This window comes from Cricetulus griseus, chromosome 7 (assembly GCF_003668045.3).
Source record: "Cricetulus griseus strain 17A/GY chromosome 7, alternate assembly CriGri-PICRH-1.0, whole genome shotgun sequence".
Lineage (NCBI taxonomy): Eukaryota > Metazoa > Chordata > Mammalia > Rodentia > Cricetidae > Cricetulus > Cricetulus griseus.
In genome coordinates this window covers 117,450,180-117,472,509 of record NC_048600.1, presented here as the reverse complement: position 1 = coordinate 117,472,509, position 22,330 = coordinate 117,450,180, and the positions used below count along the sequence as shown (strand labels likewise).

Below are 22,330 nucleotides of genomic sequence, written 5' to 3'. Positions count from 1 at the left end.
ACTGGTTTTGGTAAACCACACAAAAAAGTAGTGAGCATTTTGCATCTTCCTTTTTGGTAGACTTTACCTTTCTCATTTGCTGTGTTGTTGCAACCAGTTTTATGCTATTTGATTTTTGAGTCCTAGTGATCATTTGGCATCTTTAGCTTTAAAGTGTGGTAGATTTGTACTTTGTGTAATGTGGCACTTTGCATTGAGTTTCTTACATCTAGAAAAAGTTCTTTCATATTAAGACCTTATTTGGGAGGAAGGAATCAATATCATGCTGACAAACTAGTGGCCATGAGGAATAAGGTGCCACCACTTTAATCAGTGCTCGTAGGAACATGGCAAGTTTGTTTTGATGTTCTTTACTGAAGTTTTAGCGGGGCAGTGAACTCTAATTTGGTGGTAACAGGAAACATAAACACCATTGTGTAATGAATGCCTTTTTGCGTATTTTGGCGGATCTGGCAAACCACGAAAACTAAAACAAGACGCGGGCTTCTTAACGAAAACTACAGTTCCCAGCGGGCCCGGCGCTGGTGGGCCATCACTTCCCCTCTGGCTCCCAGCTGCCCCTGCCCGGGCTAGCCCGGAGTCGGCTAGCTCGCGCCTGCGCAATGGCGGCTGCTTATTTTTTGGTTTGGCGGCTGCAGAGCGTGGCGCTAGGGCTAGCAGCCAGCCGTGTGCTGCAGTGTACAAGCAGGGTGTAGGACAAAGGGCGGGTGGCAGAGACCGCGTCACTGGTCAGGGAGCTTCCTGCCCAGCTTAGAGCACGGTTGGCCCTGGGGTAGTGTGGCAGCAACCGCTTCCTTCGTTCACTGTACACACAGTTCTTCGCTCACGTCCTCTTGCTCTGCCGCGCCAGTCCACCCTCCCCTCATACCGGCGCGCGGCACCGTCAGCCCCAGTGCGGAGCCAATGTGACGGCGTCAGCGCCTCAGGTTAGCCTCACCTCGGTCGGAGCAAGGCCCCGCGCCGCTTGCCGCAGTGCCGCGTGCTGCAGCCGCACGTACCAGGCAGCCGACTCCGGCTTCCGCAAACAGAGGTGCAGAAGCAGCGGCCGCGGCGAGGAGCCATGACTGAGGCGGCGGCAGCCGCGCCTCCTGGCAGCCCGCGGGGCGGCGCGGCGGGCGCCCCCTGGCGGCGCGCCGGGGCGGAGCGGCCCGCCGCAGCCGCAGCCGGCGGAGGCGCTGCTGTCCTCCTCCCCGTGTCCCGGCACTCGCCGCTCGCTTGCTCGCTCCATTCTCCCCCGCTTCAGATTAAAGGGGAGGGAAAAGGAGCTCGGCCGCCATTTTCCCAGTGCCGCCGCCGCCACCGCCACGCTCGCCGAGCCGGCGGGAGAACCAAGCACCCTAGCGAAGCCGACTCGTCTCGCCGCGGCGGCTTGGGGGGCGGCCGAAGCGCGCTCCCCGGCCGGGAAGAAGCGCCCGGGGTGGCGGCTGGGGTGCGGGCGCGGGCTGCAGACGGTGGCGCTTGTTTGTGCGGGGCGGGAGGGCGGCTTTACCCTCTGCCCCCGCCCGCCCGCCGGGGCTGCGGTCCCCGGCCGTGCCCAGGCCCCGCCGGAACGGAGGAAGGCCGGAGAAAGGGCTCAAAAGAGAAGAAAAAGCGGCCGCTCCCCGCCGCCGCCTTCCCCTCCCCCCTCGCCTCGCCCCCCCGCCCGGAAAGTCAGGGCGGCTCCGGGCGCCGGGGGGGAGGAGAGCGGCGGGCCGGGCCGGAGCTGCTGCCGCGCGCCTCCGCCCGCTGGTCCTCGGCGCCCAGGCCGGGGGGCTGTTTGCAAACTGCGCCCATTTTGTGGGGCCGAATCCGCCCGGGCTACGCTCCTCCATCACGTGGTAGGTGCTGCTGCTGCTCCTCTCCTCCTCCTCCCGCTGCCCTTTCTCCTTCTCCTCGCTCTCCCTGTGGCTCCCATTTCTCCCTCTCTTTGTTAGTTGTAACTAGAAAGGCAGGGCAGGGGAAGAAAAATCCCCGGAACTTTAAATGGCCTCTTCGGGCTTCCCCGCTGCGGGTCCGGGCTGGGAGTCGCCCCAAGGGCGGGGGTGTGCGGGGGCCCTTCCCCACCAGCTGCCGCCTCGTTCGCCGGGCTTTCCTTTGGCGTTCTATTTAAAAAGGCGGCCTGGAGAACATGGTTTATTTCCGTAAGAAAAAAAAAGACCAAAAACAAACTCTTGCTCTTCCCTTGAACTTCTCTTGACTGCAAAAGGCCTTTTTTTGCTCGAACACGTCTTGTATGTCTGTCTCACGGTTTGTATCACAACTCTGATTGTTAACATTTTTGTTGCTTGTATATTGAGGTCATTTGCGTTTTCGGATCTAGTCTCAGGCAGACTCTTTTTTTTTCTTTTTTGGCAGCTAAAGAGGAAGAGGCATTTATTTGCTTTTAAGTGAGTCTTACTGCTTTTTGGGGGGCCTGTTTTCCGGCTGACGGTCTTTTGATTCTCAGCAAATAGTTTATAATTGTTTTCCATATTGTAAACAATCCTACTCCCATGTTTTACTTAGAAATCCTTTTGTTTTCCAATGTTGGAATCCCAATGTGGATTTTTAGAGAAACTCGTTACTTAACTATTGCTTATTGATTGCCTTAGGGGAAAAGGGGTGACATGATGGCGCCACTTTAAATTGCTCTTTCCTCCGCCTGTTTTTTCCTCCTTTATCCTGGAGGTCACTGGAGCATTTTCCCGTGACCTATTAATAAAACCGCACTTGAGGGTGTTAGCTGTACAACTCTGGGGGCTTAGAATTTGGTGCCTTAAGGATCGAGAGACCCGAATCCTGTAGTCCCCAAAGTTAAGAGAAATCTCGCTAGTCCTCCAACCTAGCTTCCCTCCCTTCCATTCACAATCCTGGTGTTGCCATATCCTTCGTCACGTGGCTAGCAATCATCGTGGGTTTTTTTGTTTGTTTGTTTGTTTTGGGGGTGTATGTTAATATTTTAAATTGTATCTAAGGAACCGTTCTTCTGCTCATTGGAGAAATCACAATGCTTTAGTTGGTCTGGGTTTTTTTTTTATACATTCAGAGAACATTTTAAAATAAACGATAAAATTACATAATCCTTGCCTTGCATAATCATGATATAGTTACAGAACTTCTTCTCAAAACTACTTTCAAGTAAGGAAAATCGTTACATTAAAATGACTTCTGTTTCTTAGAATGGTCTGTAGTTTGTATTTCCCCCCGTTTTTGTTTTTGTTTTAAAGGTTATTTAAAGTACTAGTATTTACAAAGGCACAAAGTGGGCGTGTTTCCCTTCCCCCTCTTCTATGGGCTGTACTTGGTTCCTTGTCTTGCATGCTCTCACCAATTTAGAAATTTTCTATTAACTGCAGGTGTTAGCCATTCAGGGTTTTATTTTTTTTTCTCCTAACAGTGGATACTTTTGATGTGTTTCTCTGTTGCATTTTTGATAGAGAAGTTGTTTGTGATTCTAGTTTTAGAAGCATGCTACTTGGTTGCCTATCTATTCAGGTTAGTTTTCTCCATAATTGGATAAATTCTAATTATCCAAAAGTATGTGTTTCTTTTCTAGATAAGTTACTAAGTTTACAAAGTACATATAGAATGTGATTCTTGGTATGATTGATCTGTTTTTTCCTGCCATGTATGTTATCAATGGTTTGAACCATTTTTCTTGCTAACAGTTACATCATGTCATGTGATAAGTGCAATCTGATGTGTTGCTCTAAAAATAAGGCAAGGTAAAAATGCTCATCCCTTGGATATTTAAAAAACTTATGAGATAACAATCCTTAGTCATGGAATTCTGGATTAGATTTCCATTAGGTTTAGCCAACGAAGTGTACAGATCTTTTGACCTTTGGAGTATTTGGTGTGATTTTTTTAGTGACCTCAGAACTTGAGGTGGCTTGACTTTATTTTTGAAGTGTGAATTACTTGGAAACATTAGTTATCACATAAAGACTTAACATCTTGATTGTGGTGAAGCTAGCAGCTTTGATAACTAACACAGTTAAGTACATGTGAAGCAAATATTTATGATTTGTTTCTGCACACAATCAAGAGTCATCAGTTACATATAGATTTCGAGATTGGAGTTTTGGTCTTTCACCTATAAGAATCTGGAAGTGTACTGGGTTGCTGCATCTTTCCTGAAAACCTTATTCAGACCATTAGTATCCTACTTTCATGCTTTACCATAATGTTAAATCTTCAGGACACTCCGATAACTTACTATTCTATTGAGGAAAATTCTGGAAGCTAGAAAAACAGTTTTAATTTACTTGTGAACTTTTATCAAGGAGAAAAGAAAAGAATATTGTATTTTTTCTTCAAAAATTACCAATACCTTTTCATCTCTAGTAACACTGTAATCAGTGTTTCTATAGTAAAGCCTCTGGATTTTGTGTTTGTTTTTTGGTTTTTGTTTTTCCAGACAGGGTTACTCTGTGTAGCCCTGGCTGTCCTGGAACTCATTTTGTAGACCAGGCTGGCTTTGAAATCATAGAGATCCACCTGCCTCTGCCTCCACAGTGGTGGGACAAAAGGTGTATGCCACCACACCTGGCATTAATTACTTTTAAAGTGAACAAATTCTAAGTTTGCTATCTTTGATATGACCTGTTTAATATATTCTGCAAACACACAGCCTTTGTGGTTGATGATGTCTGTTTTCAAAGGTAGTTTAGTATTGAGTAGTTGTAGTTGTGAGTGAAATTGTTTTCTTATTTTAAAAAAATAATTTTTCAGAACACTTTAAAAGGTTAATCTATGCAGTATATAGAAAGCTCTAGATTTAAATGGTATTCTTTATTTTTTGCTTTCTAGCTTCTTTGGGTGAGGGGTGCCTAGGGATCATCTTCCCCACCACCCTTTTGGTGAGGCAGTTAGGACACAAATGAAAGTGACTTTTTGGGAAAAAATTGTATATATTGTATATGTTATGCATATATAAAAATGTATTGCTCCCAGTTCCAAGACAAGTCTGTTCCTGGATCTTGATGGAAAGGAATAGTGTAGATTAAGTATGTGGTAGTGATAACTAACAGTTATCCTCTGGTTATTCCTATGACTCACAATTCTTTACTCAATCTACAAATAATAATCAAGATACTGCTTCCTACCTTTTCTGTTTGCCTTTAAATGTTAATGACGTCTTTTTATAGTACTTTCCTAATTCATATTGTCTTTAGGTGCTGGAGTTTTGAGCTTACATTTTGGGGAATGGGAAGTACCAATAAAAGACCTACTTTGTGAGACAAATTACTCACTCTGGTGGTGATGTTTTGCACAGATTTTAGTGTCTATAAACTAGTATGGAATTTATTAGATTAAAAACTATTATATGTTCAGATTGAAAAATTATTCTTAATATAGATTTAAAGAAAATCCAAAAAACAATAAAAGAAGTCATTTTTGGGGGGAGGGTAAAGGCAATGATCCAAATTTGTTTTGCACTAGACAGCAGGCCAGGTGTTGGGCCCATTTTATTTAAGACACCTGCGCTGTATTCCATAAAGTGAACAAGGAAAGGACACTAATGTAAAATATCCTTCCTGAGACCAGAACAGCCTAACCAATTGAAGGTAGCTTTTTAAAATGAGGAAGAATACAAAGAAGTCTTTTAAAACTAATCAGTGAAGATAATACTCTGGAATTTGTTTCTGTGTTTAGCTACAGGTTTGACTATTTGGATATAGGGTATTAGAAAAACCTAGCTAGATAATAGTTGTGATTTACCAAAAGGCTTGGACTCACAAGCATTGGAATAGGCTTTTTTTCCCCCTTTATTTTCAGCTTTTTAAAATTTTTGATAGGGTAAAGGTAACCAACTTCCCATGAATGAAAAATAAACTTGGGAGACAGGTGGAAAGGCACACTCCTTTAATTCCAGCAGAGGCAGGTGGATCTCTTGAGTTTGAGGTCAACTTTGTACAGTCCAGGACAGCCAGGGATTCATAGTGAGACCCTGTCTCCAGTAGGAAAAATAAACTGGGGTACCCAACAAGGAATATTTAATGATTGTATATGAAGATTTTAATGAATGTTTTAAATCTCTATGAACCAGGAGGTAAAGGGAACCTTTTCAAGTTTTTTTTTTTCCAGGTTTTAAAAAAAGGTTTATTTTTGTCATGTGTGTTTCTGTGTCTTTGTGTGGTATGTGAGAGTGAGTGTAGACACCCATGGAGGCTGGTGGCATCAGACCCTCAGCAGCTGGAGTAATAATAGATGGTTGTGAGCTGCCTGATACGGTGCTGGGAACTGTCTAAGCCATTTCGCTATTCCCCCTTAAACTCTTAATCCTCTGTTGGCTACCACAGTTTGGCAAATGCTAATTGTTTAATAAAAGTTGCTTTTTGTTTATGGTGCTAAACTGCAATGCCTATTCCGAGTTTTTCAAAACATGGTCTATTAGGCAGGCCTCCAACTCTCTACGGCTAACTTAAGAACCTTGCATCAGCCTCCTGGGTGCTGGAGTTATAGGTGTATGCCAACATGCCCTACATAAAAATTATTTTCCACAAATCTGCATTTCTAAGATTTCAAACCAGCTTCATAGAATTTTAGTATTTGAATGACCTACCAAAGACTTATTGATGTAATTACTGGCTCTGAATTTGTTGTTTTTTTAATTCTAGTTCTGTTTGTTTTTCTGTGTAGCCCAGGTTGGCCTCAAACTCCCAGAGATCTGCCTGCATTTGCTTCCTGAGGGTGTGGGCCATCACCCTGCTAAGGTTCTTAAGTTTTTGTATTTAAATTTCTTCTCCAATTGATGGCATCGGGGAATGTAAAGTAGAGCTAAATTCAGTGTAATTTTTATTACCAAAAGTTGTTACTTGAACTAGGAATCCAAACAGATTTTAGTTAAACATTTAAGTGTAGGTCTTCTTTAGAAAAAGTTGCTTCAGAGGCATGCACTTAAGAAGGGCCTTCACCTTTTAATTTCTCTAAAAAAAAAAAAAAAATCAGTTTAAGGTCAGACCTGGTAAAATGCAGTTGGAGAGGAAATGTGAGGAATAACAGGGTTGAGTAATAATTTTGTTAAGATGCAAACTGATGCCCAGGTTCTCTTACTACTTGCTGTTTGGCCTTCATTGACTGCCTGTTAGGACTTCAAGAGAGTGTGAAGTGGGTGAGGGCTAATTATTTTCAGGGGTTTGTAATGTTAACGTTTACTAGTGCAGAGATTTAACAAAATGTGTGTTGTATCTGTGTATTGTGTGGTGGGAGTGTAATTTAGTAGAATGCTTGATTGCTTAGCACTTGTAGTCCTGGGTCGGGGTGGGTGTGGGGATCCTGTAGTGAAACACATGCACAAGGAAATACTTAAGTCTTGAAAGTTTCACTAAGCTGTTTTTATGTGGAGAATAGGGAATATATGAAGACCTTAAGAAACATGTATATTTGTACATACATGTTTTTTTTTTTTTTTTTTTTTCTTTTTGGGGGGTTAGTTGGTAATTTATTCCACACCCTCTAGTTTTGGGCCTCTTAATGGAACAAAAGAAGGCTATTGGTAATTTAGCATTTCTCTGGCATTGGGAAAATGATTTTTGTTCTTGTTTTGTTTCTCTTTGTAGCTCTAGCTGTCCTGGAGCTAGCTCTATAGATTGGCCTGGTCTCAGGGTGGCCTCTGCCACTCCAGTGCTGGACTAAAGGCATGAGCTAACTACCTGGAAAATATAAAGGGATAAAGGGCATTTTGGTGGGATTTCTGGAATTTGACTTTGAATCCTGGAGAATAACCCTTTTGAATTTGCTTGGGCTCTTCAAGAGCTCAAAATCACTAGGTTTGTTAGAGATAAAAGTTCTGTGTGTTTGTGTCTGTGAGCTAAAGACTGGTAAGGAATTTGAATTCATGATGAATAGAAATAGATAAAACACTGTTAATAGTTTGACTATATAATCGTGCTTCAAAAAACAAAATAAAAAAACAAAAAAATAGTCTAGGGTTGGAGAGATGACTCCTGTTAAGAGTACTTCCTGTTTTTGCAGAAGCCTGGAGTTTGGTTCTCAGTGTGCATGTCAGGTGGCCTTACAACCACCTGTTAAGTCCAGCTCCAGGTAACCCAGTGTTGCCTTTTGGCCTCTTTAAGTGTGCACAGACAAAACTTAAAATTTCTCTGTTTCCGTGTCTTATACATAATTGGTTCATACTTCTTAGATGGTTTTATATTTTTAAATTTTAATCATGGGTGCGTTATTCTGCACCCATGAAAATACTTTTTTTGTTGGGTAGATCCCTAGAAGTATAGTTGCTAGATAAAAAGTTAGAGTAATTAATTGCATTTAAGATTTGGTATACATTGCCTTCAAAGTATAATGCAGCCAAATTTAATATTTAATATAGTACAAAATTTTTCCTAACTGTTGTGGAGTACATTTCTAATCCGACCACTTAGGTGGCAGAGGCAGAAAGATTTCTGTGAGTTCCAGACAGGCCAGGGCACATAGTGAAACTTTGTCTTAAGCTTTCCATTCTGGGTACAGGTATTTGACTATGTGAATGAGTGGTTTATCCTGTATTCAGTTGGTAAATACTTTACTAGATTGTGTCACCTCATGATCAGAAATTTCCATTAACTTCCTCCTAGTAGATCTGCGTCTGATGGTTTCAGTGTGACCGCTTGGGTTACTTAGGATATATAGGTCTGCTGGCACTGTGCTGCTTGCAGGAAATAGATTTAACAGAAACCATACTGTCTGTTTAAGACATGTATAACCTAAGGAGTGATGGGATGAAATCTGTAAATTTATGGTATACTGGCTGCTATTGCCCAGAGTGTCAACAGAGTACAGATTATAAGGCTGGAGGGAGAGATCATTAACTCAACCTGGAAGGAATGAGGCACACTTGCATGACTTTATCATGTGGAGCTGAACCTTGAAAGAATAGAATGGGTGAGCATGGAGGAGCCTGGAGTTTTGTGTATTTGGTGACTAGTGAGGGCACAGTGTGGAGAAGAGCATCAGATGATGTTGAATGCTAAGGGGGCAGATAGAGAATTTGGAGTTTATTCTTTGTCTAAGCACCACACAATCAGATTGGATTTTCCTTCTTCCCTCTCTTGCCTTTGATATAGTCATTGTGATAAAGGTAAGATTGGAGGCTTGTTGAGACTAGATAAAAGGAGGATGAAGAGCTGGAGATTATTACTACTACTGCCTTAATTATGTATATGTCGGGGCTCTGAAGTAAGGTCAGCAGCACTAAAGATATAGTGAATATGCTGATCATTCTGCCCACAGAACACCTTCCCACTTTGCTTTTAAATATTTAGATTGTTCTACACTGCTTCTTTGTTTCAGGATGGAGTTGCTTTTTGACCCACCTGTTCAGCTCAAGTGTCTATCTTAAGGGAAAGTGGGGTAAACACATTGCATGTCTATTGCAATACTTTCAGGGTCCTATGAGTTGCTTACTCAGTGTATGCATGAAGTATAGTAAGCTGTGCCCACTCTTAGAATAGTTCCTAATGTCTTCTGTCTTGGAAACTTTCCTTAACTCCTTCAGACAAAACACAGAAAACTATCTTCACTGCTGGGAGGTGGTGGCACACATCTTTAACCCTAGTACTGGGAGGCATAGGCAGGTGGATCTGAGTTTGAGGCCAGCCTGGTCTGCAGAGTGAGTTCCAGTACAGGCTTCAAAGCTACACAGAGAAACCCTGTCTGGGTGGGGGGTGGCGGGTAAAAGGGGAAAAAACAACTGTCTTCACATCTAATTTATGTCTTATTTTTAGCATTAATGAGGTTGTAACATTTTTAGTGCCTCTTGTAGTCTTTCTATGGTTTAGGCTTGACATTAGTAGACATGCAATTAGGTGTTTGTGTTAGAAGGTAAACCACTGATTGAAATGACAATTTGTTTACATAGGAAATGTTTATTAAAGGGCAGAAGTTGGTTTTGAATTTGGTGATGGAACAGTTTTCTTTTTTCCTTTTCCTTTCTTTCTTTTGGTATGGGATGCTTGCTTGCATGAAATGTTTGTGTAATGCTGAATTCTGCTTAGACCTGTTTTCCTCTGCAAAGCCTACCCTGACTACTTCTCTGCCTGTGTCTGAGTCCTTTAGTGTGTTTCCTTTACACGGTCTTGTTATCCTTTGTAGGTGCTTAGTACAATGTTCCGATTTTAATAAATACATATTGGAAAGAACAGATACTTGGGTGTTCTCATTGACTTTCCTCTAAAGACTAAAATTTAGTTTTTAATGTCAAGCAGTTAAGGCCCTTCCATGTAAACCTAGCCTAGAATGGCTTGGCTGTTGAGCACTTCCTTATTCTTCCAGAGGACCAGAGCTTGGTTCCAAGCACCCACATGAGGCTGCTCACAATTGTCTGGAACTTCAACTCTAGAGGATCTGATACCCTTTTCTGGCCTCCTTAGGCCTATAAACACATAGGCAAACCCATATATACATGAATAAAAAAATAACTTTATAAAGTATGAATCTTTAAGAAGTAAGAGATTTTGCAACTTAGTGCGATCTTGGGCAAATTACTTATCTTGAAACAAAGTTTTCCTCATTCATAAAATGACAGTAGAATTTACTAAACAGCCTTACTATAAAGATTAAATAGGTATATTAAAACAGAACATTGGCCGGCATAGTAAAAGGACATTTAATGTTAGTAAACAGCAGTTTAACATTTTCCTTTTATTTGTGTGTGTGTATGCAGGCACACATGTACCATGGCATGTAGTTGTGCATGTACCCTGGTGTGAAAGTCAGAGAACTACTTGTGAAAGTTGGGTCTCTGCTTTCACCTTTTTACTCCAGGGATCCAATTGAAGAAGCCAGGCTTGGTAGTAAGCCTGCTGAGCCTTCTCTCTGGCCTATCTTGTAGTACAATAAAACCCTTAGTAATTATGAAACATTTTCAGTTAAGAGGCTCGGTTGTTGTCAGTAGGAATTTACTAAGGTGGTCAAACCCACATTTTAAAAAATGTGTCCTTGTTGCCCTCCTCTAGCACATTCCAAAGTATACGTATGCATATATTTTTATATTTAAGACTGTACTACTGGGTGGTGGTGGCAGCCCACACCTTTAATCCCAGCACTCAGGAGGCAGAGGAAAGCAGATCTCTCTCTGAGTTTGAGGCCAGCCTGGTCTGTAGAACTAGTTCCCTGACAGCCAGGGCTAAAGACCAAAAAGAAAAAAGTGTTTTCTGTGGTGTAGCTTCTGTCTTCCTGAAACTGTAGTACATCATCTGATTTATTCCAGCTGCTCTTTGGGTTCTTTCCCAAGTTCTCTTTGTCATTTGATTGGGTTGAGTTACAACTGGTTTGTATCTTGGGAACTCTTAACTATCTCCATGATGGTACTTAATGATTATACTATCTAAAGTTGGTAGGCAGGTAAAAGAAGGGAACTATCAAGGGATTTTGCTTTTCTTAAAATTAATAAATTGGCAGTTGGGGAGCATTCAGAAGAAAAATTCTTGTGGAGTTTCTGGAGATGATGAAGTTTTAGACTGAAGAGATAGAAAAGTCTTTCAGGTGAGGTAGCACTATAAGTAAAATTAAGGAGTTGGGGGCCTGTGGGGTCCATGGTATCCTGATGTATACTTGCCCCGATGATTACTTTAAGTTTCATATTGAAGAATTCGACTTGTGGAAAAAGCAATGTAGCAACTTTTGAGAGTATGGAAGTAAGTTGATTAAAAAAAATAAAGCCTGGGGGCCTGAGAGATGGCTCAGTGAGCGATTCAGAGCTCAGTCTGCTCTTACGGAGAAGCCAGTTTTAATTCCCAGCACCCACCTGGCAGCTTACAACTGTCTGTAACTCCAGTTCCAGGGGATCTGACACCCTCACACAGACATACATGCAGGTGAAACAGCAATGCACATAAAATAAAAACATAAATCACTTAAAAAGAAAGAAAAGTCCTGTCTCAACAAAAGAAAAAGGTATAGTTTTTAGGACTGAAGTAAAAGGAAGCTGTTAGGATAACCTAGGTGTGAGTTGGTGAGGGCTTGGGCTGCTCTTACAGGGTTGGTAATAGAGAGGATATGCCAAACCTGAGCCTGAGGGATAATAATTTAATCATAAATAAATTTAATCATAAAGAAGATGAAATTAGGATGGATAAGAGCTCTTTCTCTGTTGTTTTTGTAAATATTACACTTTTGTATATACAGTATGTTTGACTTTTATGAATCTTTAGCCCCTTCACATACCCGTTTTAAGCTTTGAAAATATTTTGCTTTGATGACAATCTTAGATGTTTTTGTTGCATTGTTGTAGTCATGTATTGATTAATGCTTTTTTTTTTCCTTTTTAACTTCTAATCCATCTGTCCAACTGGTTTCTCTCAGAGCTCAACTCACAGTTGAGAAAAACTGTTAATGATAATCCATTTGTCTTAAGCCTGAATAAATGCTGGCCATTTATGATTGTGCATCAAACTGGCTTCCCAGTGTTTTTTTTTTTTTTTTAATTGCCTTTTCTGTTAACATGCTATCTATTCAAGAATATTTGTCTTTTATATTAACTGTGTTAGTATGTCCTGGGGTTTACTGGAGCCTTGGTTTTCTTCATTGTATTTCCTCTCACTAGAAAGGAACACCACCGTTTTCTTGTCCTTGTTTTTTCATACTGAAATTTTAACTAATGTTTAGAGCTTAGAGCACAGCTGAAATCTTGCCAATCTTATATATGTTTTTTTTTTAACCTTCCTGCACTTGAAGTGTTTTTGTTTTTAATTTTTGTTTTGTGTAGAGTACTGAAGTAATATTGATTAAAAGTCCCTTAAGTAGAAGCCCCATTAGGGACAGTAGGATTTTCTTACTTGATTTTTGCTTTCGTTTTCAGTATAAGTTGGCTTATTGGCTAGCCAGGTGGCCTTTTTTCGGGGTACATGTTTACAGGTAAGTCCTGTGCAACTGAGTTGCTGACTAGGGAGTTACTAGGAATAAAAGTGAGGCATTCATACATAGGTTCTGACTTACTTTACTCAGAAGAGCACTGGGGAAGAGATCTTTTTCTAGTCAAGTTCTTAGGGAGTTGTGGTTTTGCTTTGCTCTCTTTGGGGTTGCACTTGACATGTCTGTTTTTTTTTTTTTTTCTTTTTTTTTCTTTTTCTTCCAGAGAAGGCACTACTGGCATCTGTTAAATTGGAGATTCTGTTAGATACTTTGCAATGCATAGAATTGTCCTTCATTCCCGTGACAAATTTCCAATCCAAGATGTTACTAATCATGTGGTTGAGAAATTGCCCTCTGGGTATATATTTTTGGTTTTCCAAGTGCCACTTGTATTAAGCAGTTTGCCTTTAGAACTTTATCACAATTAGGAATAATAGAATCATAATGTAGAAGTCATGTAGTTAAACTATCCAGTCTTGCATCCCTCAGAATGATGCTCTACGTGGTATTTGTAGATTTTTTGTTTTGGTTTTTCGAGACAAGGTTTTCTGTTTAGCTCTGGCTATCCTCAGAGAACTCACAGAGATCTGCCTGCCTCTGCCTCCTGAGTGTTGGGATTAAAGGTGTGCACCAGCACCGCACAGTTTATTAGGGGTTTAATAGAAGCAGTTCTTTATTCAGTATGATGACATACTGTGCGAATCTCAATCAGGGAAGCTTTCTAAGTTTTTTTTTATTGAAACTTTGTATGTGTGTGCATGCTTATGTACGTCTGTGTACATGTGTACATGTGCCACAGTGTACAAGTATAGGCCAGAGGATAATCCATAGGAGTCTGTTCTGTCCTTTCACCATGTGGGTTCTGGGATCAAATTTAGGTGGTCAAGCTTGGAGCCTACTCTTTAATTGTCTGAACCATATTGTCAGCCCTCCCAAAACATGTTTTCTGAGTGGATTTTTCGTCTTCCTGTCTTTAAAATACTGATTTGGAATTGAAAAACTATTACCTAGCTCACCTTTCATATAGCTAAAATACTTTGATTTGGTGATCCTTTTGTTTCTACAAGCTTGCTTCTTAAAATGAATTTATGACAGCAGGAACTGCACAGCCAGGGACTATCCAGTCTTTTGCTTTTGCTTTTTTTCTGAGACAGGGTAGCTTTGGCTGGCCTGGAATAGAGATCCACCTGCCTCTGCCTCCCAAGTGCTGGGATCAAAGGCGTGCATCACAATGCCCAGCTGAGCCATCTGTTCTTGTCAGATTGTATTCTACTAGATTAGCTAAAAATAAACATACATGGGACGAGAATTCTGTGAAGTTTTATTTAGCTCCATCAATAAATTGGAAAATATAATCTCAGCCCTAAATATGCTGCTCAGGCTGTTATTAGTATTATAGTTAATTACAGCTTTTAATGCCTTGAATTTTTTTTAATTTTTACTTTTTGTTCATTGGTGCTTTTGCCTGCATGTATGTTTGTGGGGGGTGTCAGAAGCCCTGGAACTGAAGTTACAGACAGGTATGAGCTGCCATGTGGGCCCTGAAAATTGAACTCCGGTCTTTTCTAGCCCTCATTCCTTGATTTCTTTGAAGAAAAGTGATTTATCATAAGCTTAAAGTTTGACTTGCATTTTAAACTTATTTTATATGTCTGAATGTTTTGCCTGCCTGCATGTCTGTGACCCACTTGGCTGCATGGTGCAAGTGGAGGTCAGAAGAGAGGGTATTGGGTCTCCTAGAGCTGGAGTTAGAGTTAGATGGTTGTGAGATGTGGGTGTGGGGAATCAAATGAAGTACTGGAAGAGCAGCCGGTGCTTTTGACCAATAAGCCATCTCTCCAGTCCTAAGTTTAACAGACTTTGTTTTATTTATTAAAGGATTTCTGGTACCCCTTCCCCCCTTTAATTAAAAAGTTTATTATTATATATGTGCATATAGTACGTGTGAGTGGGTGGGGCCACATGTGTTCGTTCCACAGTGTGCGGGTGGAGGTAGAGGACAGTCTTGTGGAGGTGGTTTTTTCCTTCCACCTTTACATTGGTTCTGGGAATGAACCTCTGTGCTTCTGAGCTTCTTTTGGTTTTAGATTGTTACGAGGTGCTTTGGGGGATTTATAAGATGCTGTGTGTGTTTTCATCAACATTTCACTCAGTTTGTTAAATTTAAGGAAGTATACTAAGGTTGCTGGGCATAGTGTCACGGGCCTACGGGCCTTTAATCCCAGAACTTGGGAGTTAGAGGTAGGCTGATCTGTGGGAATTCAAGGCCAGCCTGGTCTAAAGAGTGAGTTACAGGAAAGCCACAGCTACATAGTTGACTCTTTGTCTTGATTTAAAAAAAAAAAAAAAGGAGGATGGAAACACAGTGTACTATAATGTTTTGTGCTACTTGTATTTTTGCCTGCCTAAAACTTTTCCCTCTTATTTTATCTCCCTTTTATTTCAGTAAATATAGGCCGCAATGCTGTAATCTATGTTACATGTATTCCTTTTTCTGACTAGTTCATAATTTAAATTCTTGGGTCATCTCATTAGTCATCCTTTTAAAATTTAATCCAGTTTTGGCGGATAGTTGGGTCTATGGTTAATGGCACTTGTTGCTCTTGCAGCAGACATGGGTTAGGTTCCCCAGCACCCACATGGTGCCTTACAGCTGTCTATAACTCCAGTTTCAGGGAATCTGACATCCTTTTCTGACTTCTGAGAACAATAGACATATTGTACACATATATGAAGCAAAACACTCAAACACAAAAAGGTTTTAAAAATTAATTTTAGTTTTTGAGGCAAGTTCATATGTAGCCCAGACTGGGCTTAGACTTTCTGTGTAATAGAGGTTGGCCTTGAAGTTCTACTTCTGTGTCCACTCAGGAAGTACTGGGATTAGTGGTGTGTGCTACCACACCTTGCTTTACAAGCCACATTATGAAATAATTAGAAAAAATTGAAGCATTAAAAAAGTCTTAAATTGAGTTCTTTTTAAATGGCAGTTATAACTAATGAAGCAAATTTATTAAGCTCCATATCCAATGTTTTGGTGATTTCTTATGTGTGTGAGTACTTAGTATAATGATGATATTTTAGCAGATTCTTTATATATATGTATACACACACCACACACACATATATATGTATACACACATATTTGTATATACATAATGCATTAAAAGGTCTTTTGTGGGCTAGAGAGATGGCTCAGAGGCTAAGAACTCATGCTGTTCTCCCCGAGGACCTGAGTTGGTTTTCTAGAACTACTCAATTGCTTGAAACTCCAGCTCTCGAGGATCTAATGCCCTCTTCTGTCCTCTGTGGTTACCTCACACCCCCACTCCCACATCTGCACACACATTTTTTTTTCTCTTACATAAAGTGTTCTATGGAAATTTCTTTTTGACACAGAGTCTCACTTTGTAGCCTGGCTGACCTGGACCTATGTTGACCTCAAGCTCACAAGAGATCTGCCTGTCTCAGCCTCTTTGAGTGCTAGGATGGAAGGTGTGCACCACCACACCCAGTGAATTTATTTCTTACACATTAACATTTGTGTCCAGATTATAATAACCAAACATTGGCCAGGTAATAGGCTAAGTAAATGAAAATGTCTTATGTAATCATCACAGCAGTCTTAAAAAGTAGGCAGTGTAGGTGTATATCTAGATGAAGAAGCTGAAGAAACAGAATAGTTAAGTAATTGATAGCAGGTGGTGATGGGACCCCCTAGACCTGCTCACCTGAGCCTGTGATCTCCCCAACTGTGAATACATGCCCAAAGTGAAAGTTGTTTCTCTCTTTCGGATAGGAGGATTAGTGTAGTGGATTCAAAGTTGATGGTCTCAGGTCTTCATTTTCACTTTTAAAAGTTCTTGATAATTTAATGGTATATCATTTGTAACTTCAGCCCTGGGAAGGTGGAGAGAAGGGAGCTCCTTCAAGTAGGAGGTCAGGCTGTGTGAGAATTTGTCTCAACCCCTAAGGTAAAACTTAATCAGGTTTTTTTTGTTTTGTTTTTGTTTGTTTGTTTGTTTGTTTGTTTGGTTGGTTGGTTGGTTTTTTTGAGACAGGATTTCTCTATGGCTTTGGAGGCTGTCCTGGAACTAGCTCTTGTAGACCAGGCTGGTCTCGAACTCACAGAGCTCCGATTGCCTCTGCCTCCCGAGTGCTGGGATTAAAGGTGTGTGCCACCACCACCCTGCTCATTGACTTATCTTGCAGTTATATTACTTGTGTGAATTTTCTAACAAGCATTTGGTCATGTGGTCACTTACAGACTTACAGAGTTTCTAAACGCTGAAACTTAACAGGAATAGTTCTGTACAGTTCTTCAAAATACTGATTTTCACCTGAAAACCCAGATTTTATCATTGCTAGCAAATATTACTAGTGATTTTCCTTGAAGTGAATTTTATTTTGTTCATTTTATAATGAAATTTGCTAATGACCCATTTTGGTTTTTTGTTTTGTTTTGTTTTTAAGGTATGGTCTAGCTAAGTATCTCAGTCTGGCATCAAACACTCCATCCTGATGTAGCCAGACTGTGTTCCTGTGCCTTGTACTTGTTTGAACATAGCTCATCTGTCTGTTCTTCTACATAAAGATAATATTCCATGGGCTAGAGAGATGACTCAGCATTAAAGAGTTCTTGCTGATTTTTCAGAAGACCCTGGTTCAGTTCCCAGTACTCAGTCAGCAACTGAATGATCTGATTCCAAGGGATTCCTTGTTGTCTTCTGACCTCTGTCTGGCATGAGTCATGCATGAGGTGCACATACACATATACATGCCTATATGGAGGAAAACATTCATACATAAAAATGAATCTTTATAAAAAGATGGCATTCCAAGAAGGCTGGCTTAGCTTGGCAACTTAATAGTTCGGGGACTGGAGGGGTGGGTTGGTGGTTGAGAGCACTGATTACTCTTCCAGAGGACTGGGATTCTATTTCCAGTGCTCATATAGTGGTTCACTACCGTCTTAAACTTCAGTTCTAGAGGAACCAATGCCCTCTTGTGAATTCCTCAGGCACCAGTCACAGCACTGATACACATGCAGACAAAATATTCACAAACAAACATTTTTAAATGTGATAATTTTTTCTGAGACTTCATGAAGCTGAATTTTTGTACTCATTCCTTTCAACACAGACAATTAAAGAAGACCAAGGAGGGATATATGAGAGGGTTTGGAGAGAGGAGCGGGAGGGATAGATGATGTAATTATCTGGGAAATTCAAAAGTTTTAAAATTAGCAAAATCCATAATGTTTACTTGTGTCATCAAGAACATCTTTTAAAAATAAACTAATAGTTAATTTTGTGACTGTATGTAGACTCATGCTGTAGTACATGTGTGGAAATCAGGACAACTTGAAGGAATTGGTTAAACCCAGATGTTCAGGTTTGATGGCAGGCATCTTTACTTGCTGGGCTATCTAACAGGCCCAAGAACATCCTAAATGTAATTGGCATTTTTTTTAAGCTGCAAGTGAGGAATACTTTGACTACTTTCATTGTTTGGTGCTATTGTCTTGGTATGTACCAGCAGTTTTGCTTATCTCTGTTTTTGGACCCACATTGCAAATGTTAACAGTTTGTAAAAGGCAGGGCCAGCAGAGATGGCTCAGTGGACCTAAGGCACTTAATGGCCTGAGTTCCATTCCTAGGTTCCAACGAGAGAACCAGATCCTTCACATTGCCCTCTGACTTACACAGCTGTACTGTGGAATCCACAACCCCCACACAAAAATATTTTTTTTGTTTTTTTTTTAACAATTTTATTATTATGTGCATTAATATTTTGCCTGTATGTCTGTGTGAAGGTGTCAAAACTCCTGGAGCTGGAGTTACGTTGTGAGCTGCCATGTGAATGCTGGGAATTGAACCCTGGTCCTCTGGAAGAGCAGACATTACTCTTAACTGCTGAGTCCTCTCTCTAGCCTCCAATAAACATTTTTTTTTAAAAAAAGCAAATGATGTTTTAATATTACTGAAGTTCTCTGGCCACACTCACACTGTAGGCATATGTTTGCCTGGAAGTACAAGTGTACACACATAGCAGCAGCAGTAGTGTGTGTGTGGGGGGGGGTATGTATTAAGATCCCTAGAGGTACAGAGATTGGGCTTTTAGGGATAGTTGAAACAGTCCTTTATATAGATTTCCCTTTGCTTCCAGACCCAGATAGATGAATCAGGAATGAAGAAGCAGCAGTTAATTGAGGTATGTCATTAAGAAAATGAGGCAGGGTGAGAAAGGAAAAGGTTTATTGAAAGAAGAAAGAGAGTTCTGAGTTTCCAAGGATGATCAGATTAGAAAGTTAATTAGTGCAGCTCAGAATTTTTTTCTGAGAGTTAGTGGTCCTCTTACTAGTAGTTGTTGCTAAGGAAATGAGAGAGAAGGCAGAAGGAAGGGATCTTGGGTGGTACCAACATTTTAGGAGGTTTGAAAGGAAGAATAGAATAGAATTATAATGCCAAGAATATCAGGAAAGAATATTTCAAGAAAGTCCATATTACTTAATACTTATGGGAAAGTCAGAATAGGACTGTAGATTTAATAATAACTGGATAATAATATTACTGGTTAATTTTCCTGGAGTGTGATAGGAATGGAAACTAAGTTCTAGAGGAGTGAATAGTAAGGTAACTGTAGCTATTCCTTTGAAGTGTTTTGGGGGAAGGGGGAGAAAGTTATGTTGGGCTATTAATTTAAAGACACAGATTTACTCTGAAAAATAGCCCAGTAGAAAAGACACTATGTGCTATATGAAAGAAGAAAATTAATGAAGCAAATTGATGTTACAGTGTGATGTAGTTAGCCTGGTAGTAACAATCTAAATTTGTAAGGAATGAGCTAATGAGAACTGGATTCCTGGCCAGAAAAGTAACACAAATCCATGAGATTTTGGCATAAACCTTTTAATGAGAATAACATGTTTTTCTATTACTGGATATTCCTCTTATATGGTCATATTAAATCTAGTAATTTAACATTTAAAGAGCCCCCTCCCCCCCTTGGTTTTTCAAGATAGGGTTTCTCTTTGTGGTTCTGGCTTTCCTGGAACTCATTCTGTAGATCAGGCTGACCTCAAACCTAGATCCTCCTGCCTCTGCCTCCAGAGTGCTGGGAATAAAGACATGTGCCACCACCACCTGGCAAAGAGGTTTTAAGTGCAGGTAATTGTAACCATTTGTGATTATTTCAGAATGGGACTTCTATTTTGACAATATTCAGCTTGTGGTTAACAAGTGACACGAAGGGTAAAATTATTTTCTTGTGAAAGCATTGTGTTCCTCTCTTTCCCCTAGGTGAAAGACATCTGAAGGCTGTAGAATGGTTCCTTAGTTAATTTTCTTTATTTGGAGGCAGAGTTTGGACAATAGCCTCAAGTGGTGCTTCTATTGAAAATGTGTGTTGTTTTTGAATTCACTTGTATTTCTGACTTCCTTTCTCTCTATCTCTTTCAGTTTGTTCTCAGGGGAGGCAGTAAGGGGCCGTGGAGCTGGCCTCAGCACTGGAAGAGGCTGGACTTCCTGTCTCTCTGTGCTGAATGGCTGCGATGGCGCCCGCTCTCACTGACGCAGCAGCTGAAGCACACCACATCCGGTTCAAACTGGCTCCCCCATCCTCCACCTTGTCCCCTGGCAGTGCCGAAAATAACGGCAGCGCCAATATCCTTATTTCTGCCAACGGAACCAAAAGAAAAGCCATTGCTGCAGAGGATTCCGGTCTAGACTTCCGAAATAATCCTACCAAGGAAGACCTGGGAAAGCTGCAACCATTGGTGGCATCTTATCTCTGCTCTGATGTAACATCTGTTCCCGCAAAAGAGTCTTTGAAATTACAAGGGGTTTTCAGCAAGCAGACAGTCCTTAAATCTCATCCTCTTTTATCTCAGTCCTATGAACTCCGAGCTGAGCTGTTGGGGAGACAGCCAGTTTTGGAGTTTTCCTTAGAAAACCTTAGAACCATGAATACAAGTGGTCAGACAGCTCTGCCACAAGCGCCTGTAAATGGGTTGGCTAAGAAATTGACTAAAAGTTCAACACATTCGGATCATGACAATTCCAGTTCCCTCAATGGGGGAAAACGGTCTCTCACTTCATCTGCTCTGCAGGGAGGTGAAGTGGGGGGATCTGACTCTGGGAACTTGAAGGGGGGTATGACCAATTGCACTCTTCCACATAGAAGCCTTGATATAGAACACACAACTCTATATAGCAATAATAGCGCTGCAAACAAATCTTCTGTTAATTCCATGGAACAGCCGGCACTTCAAGGAAGCAGTAGGCTATCACCTAGTACAGACTCCAGCTCTAACTTGACAAATGTTAAGTTAGAGGTAAAAAAGTCTCCACTGTCTTCCATTCTTTTCAGTGCTTTAGACTCTGACACAAGGATAACAGCTTTACTGAGGCGGCAGGCTGATATTGAGATCCGTGCCCGCAGGTTACAGAAGCGATTACAGGTTGTACAAGCCAAGCAGGTGGAAAGGCATTTACAGCACCAGCTGGGTGGATTTTTGGAGAAGACATTGAGTAAACTGCCAAACTTGGAATCCTTGAGGTCCCGGAGCCAGTTGATGTTGACCCGAAAGGCTGAAGCTGCCTTGAGAAAAGCTGCCAGTGAAACGACCACGTCAGAGGGACTTAGCAAATTCTTGAAAAGTGATTCAATTTCAGAGGAATTGGAGAGATTTACAGCTAGTGGCATAGCCAACCTGCGGTGCAGTGAGCAGGCATTTGATTCAGATGTCACGGACAGCAGTTCAGGAGGGGAGTCTGATATTGAAGAAGAAGAACTGACTCGAGCTGATCCTGAGCAATGCCATGTACCCCTGTGAGTAGAATCCGTGATGATGCAGTCATTCTTGAAAAATGTTGGGGCAAGATTTAAGTAAATCCTCATTTTGTAAAGAATATATTCTTGTATGTTGACAACTAGGTTCTGTTAATCTCTTCCCAGTTTTAGGTAAGTAAATGCATATACCTGAAGGGGAAAAATGGAAGGCATTTCTGCTATAATATTGTTGCTCTGTGCTAAAAGGTTTCCTTTTTAAGTCTTACTGAAAAGAAACTGGGAAGCATGGAATAGATTTCTTTTGAAACTATAGGACATTTTAAGCTTTAATGTGTAACTTCACATTTTGTTGATTCTAGGAAGTTGGGACAAGTGATGATTTAGTTAAATTGGTTGAGATTTAGAATGCTTTCCACTGCACTTTCAACATACCTGGTCTACCATTTTATATGAGATTTTCTTTGTGTTGGAAGAGCAAACCTGTTTCTCCCTCTGCTTTCAACCCTCCTCTTAACAGTCAACATAGAGAAGACATCCATGACCATGAATAGTTTGACTATTTCTCCTTAGCAACAAGCAAGTAGTCATTTATAGCGGATAGCAGCTGATTGACTTGTAATGTAATTTTAATTCTGACACTTGCAGAGTTAATTTTTCCAGATCCCACAGTAGGAGGAAATGGTCTTCAAGACTGCCCTCCATCCAGTATTACTTCAGATGCCAA

At 40.9% G+C, this 22,330-nt stretch overlaps 1 protein-coding gene across 9 annotated transcripts in view; it reads left to right on the top strand.

Annotated features, from left to right (window-relative positions):
• The window catches only part of LOC113830688 (KAT8 regulatory NSL complex subunit 1), a 128,593-nt gene that overhangs the window by 23,938 nt on the left and 82,325 nt on the right, over positions 1–22,330 (top strand). For 7 of the 9 annotated variants that reach the window (XM_035447223.1, XM_035447220.1, XM_035447219.1 and 4 more), the window contains exon 2: positions 20,274–21,645. In XM_035447223.1, the coding sequence (XP_035303114.1) occupies positions 20,357–21,645 (1,289 nt within the window). In that variant the 5' untranslated portion in view covers positions 20,274–20,356. Of the gene's footprint in view, positions 1–1,678; positions 1,818–18,981; positions 19,027–20,273; positions 21,646–22,330 lie in introns of those variants that run through there. The other 2 variants (XM_035447217.1, XM_035447216.1) reach the window with 2 other exon arrangements.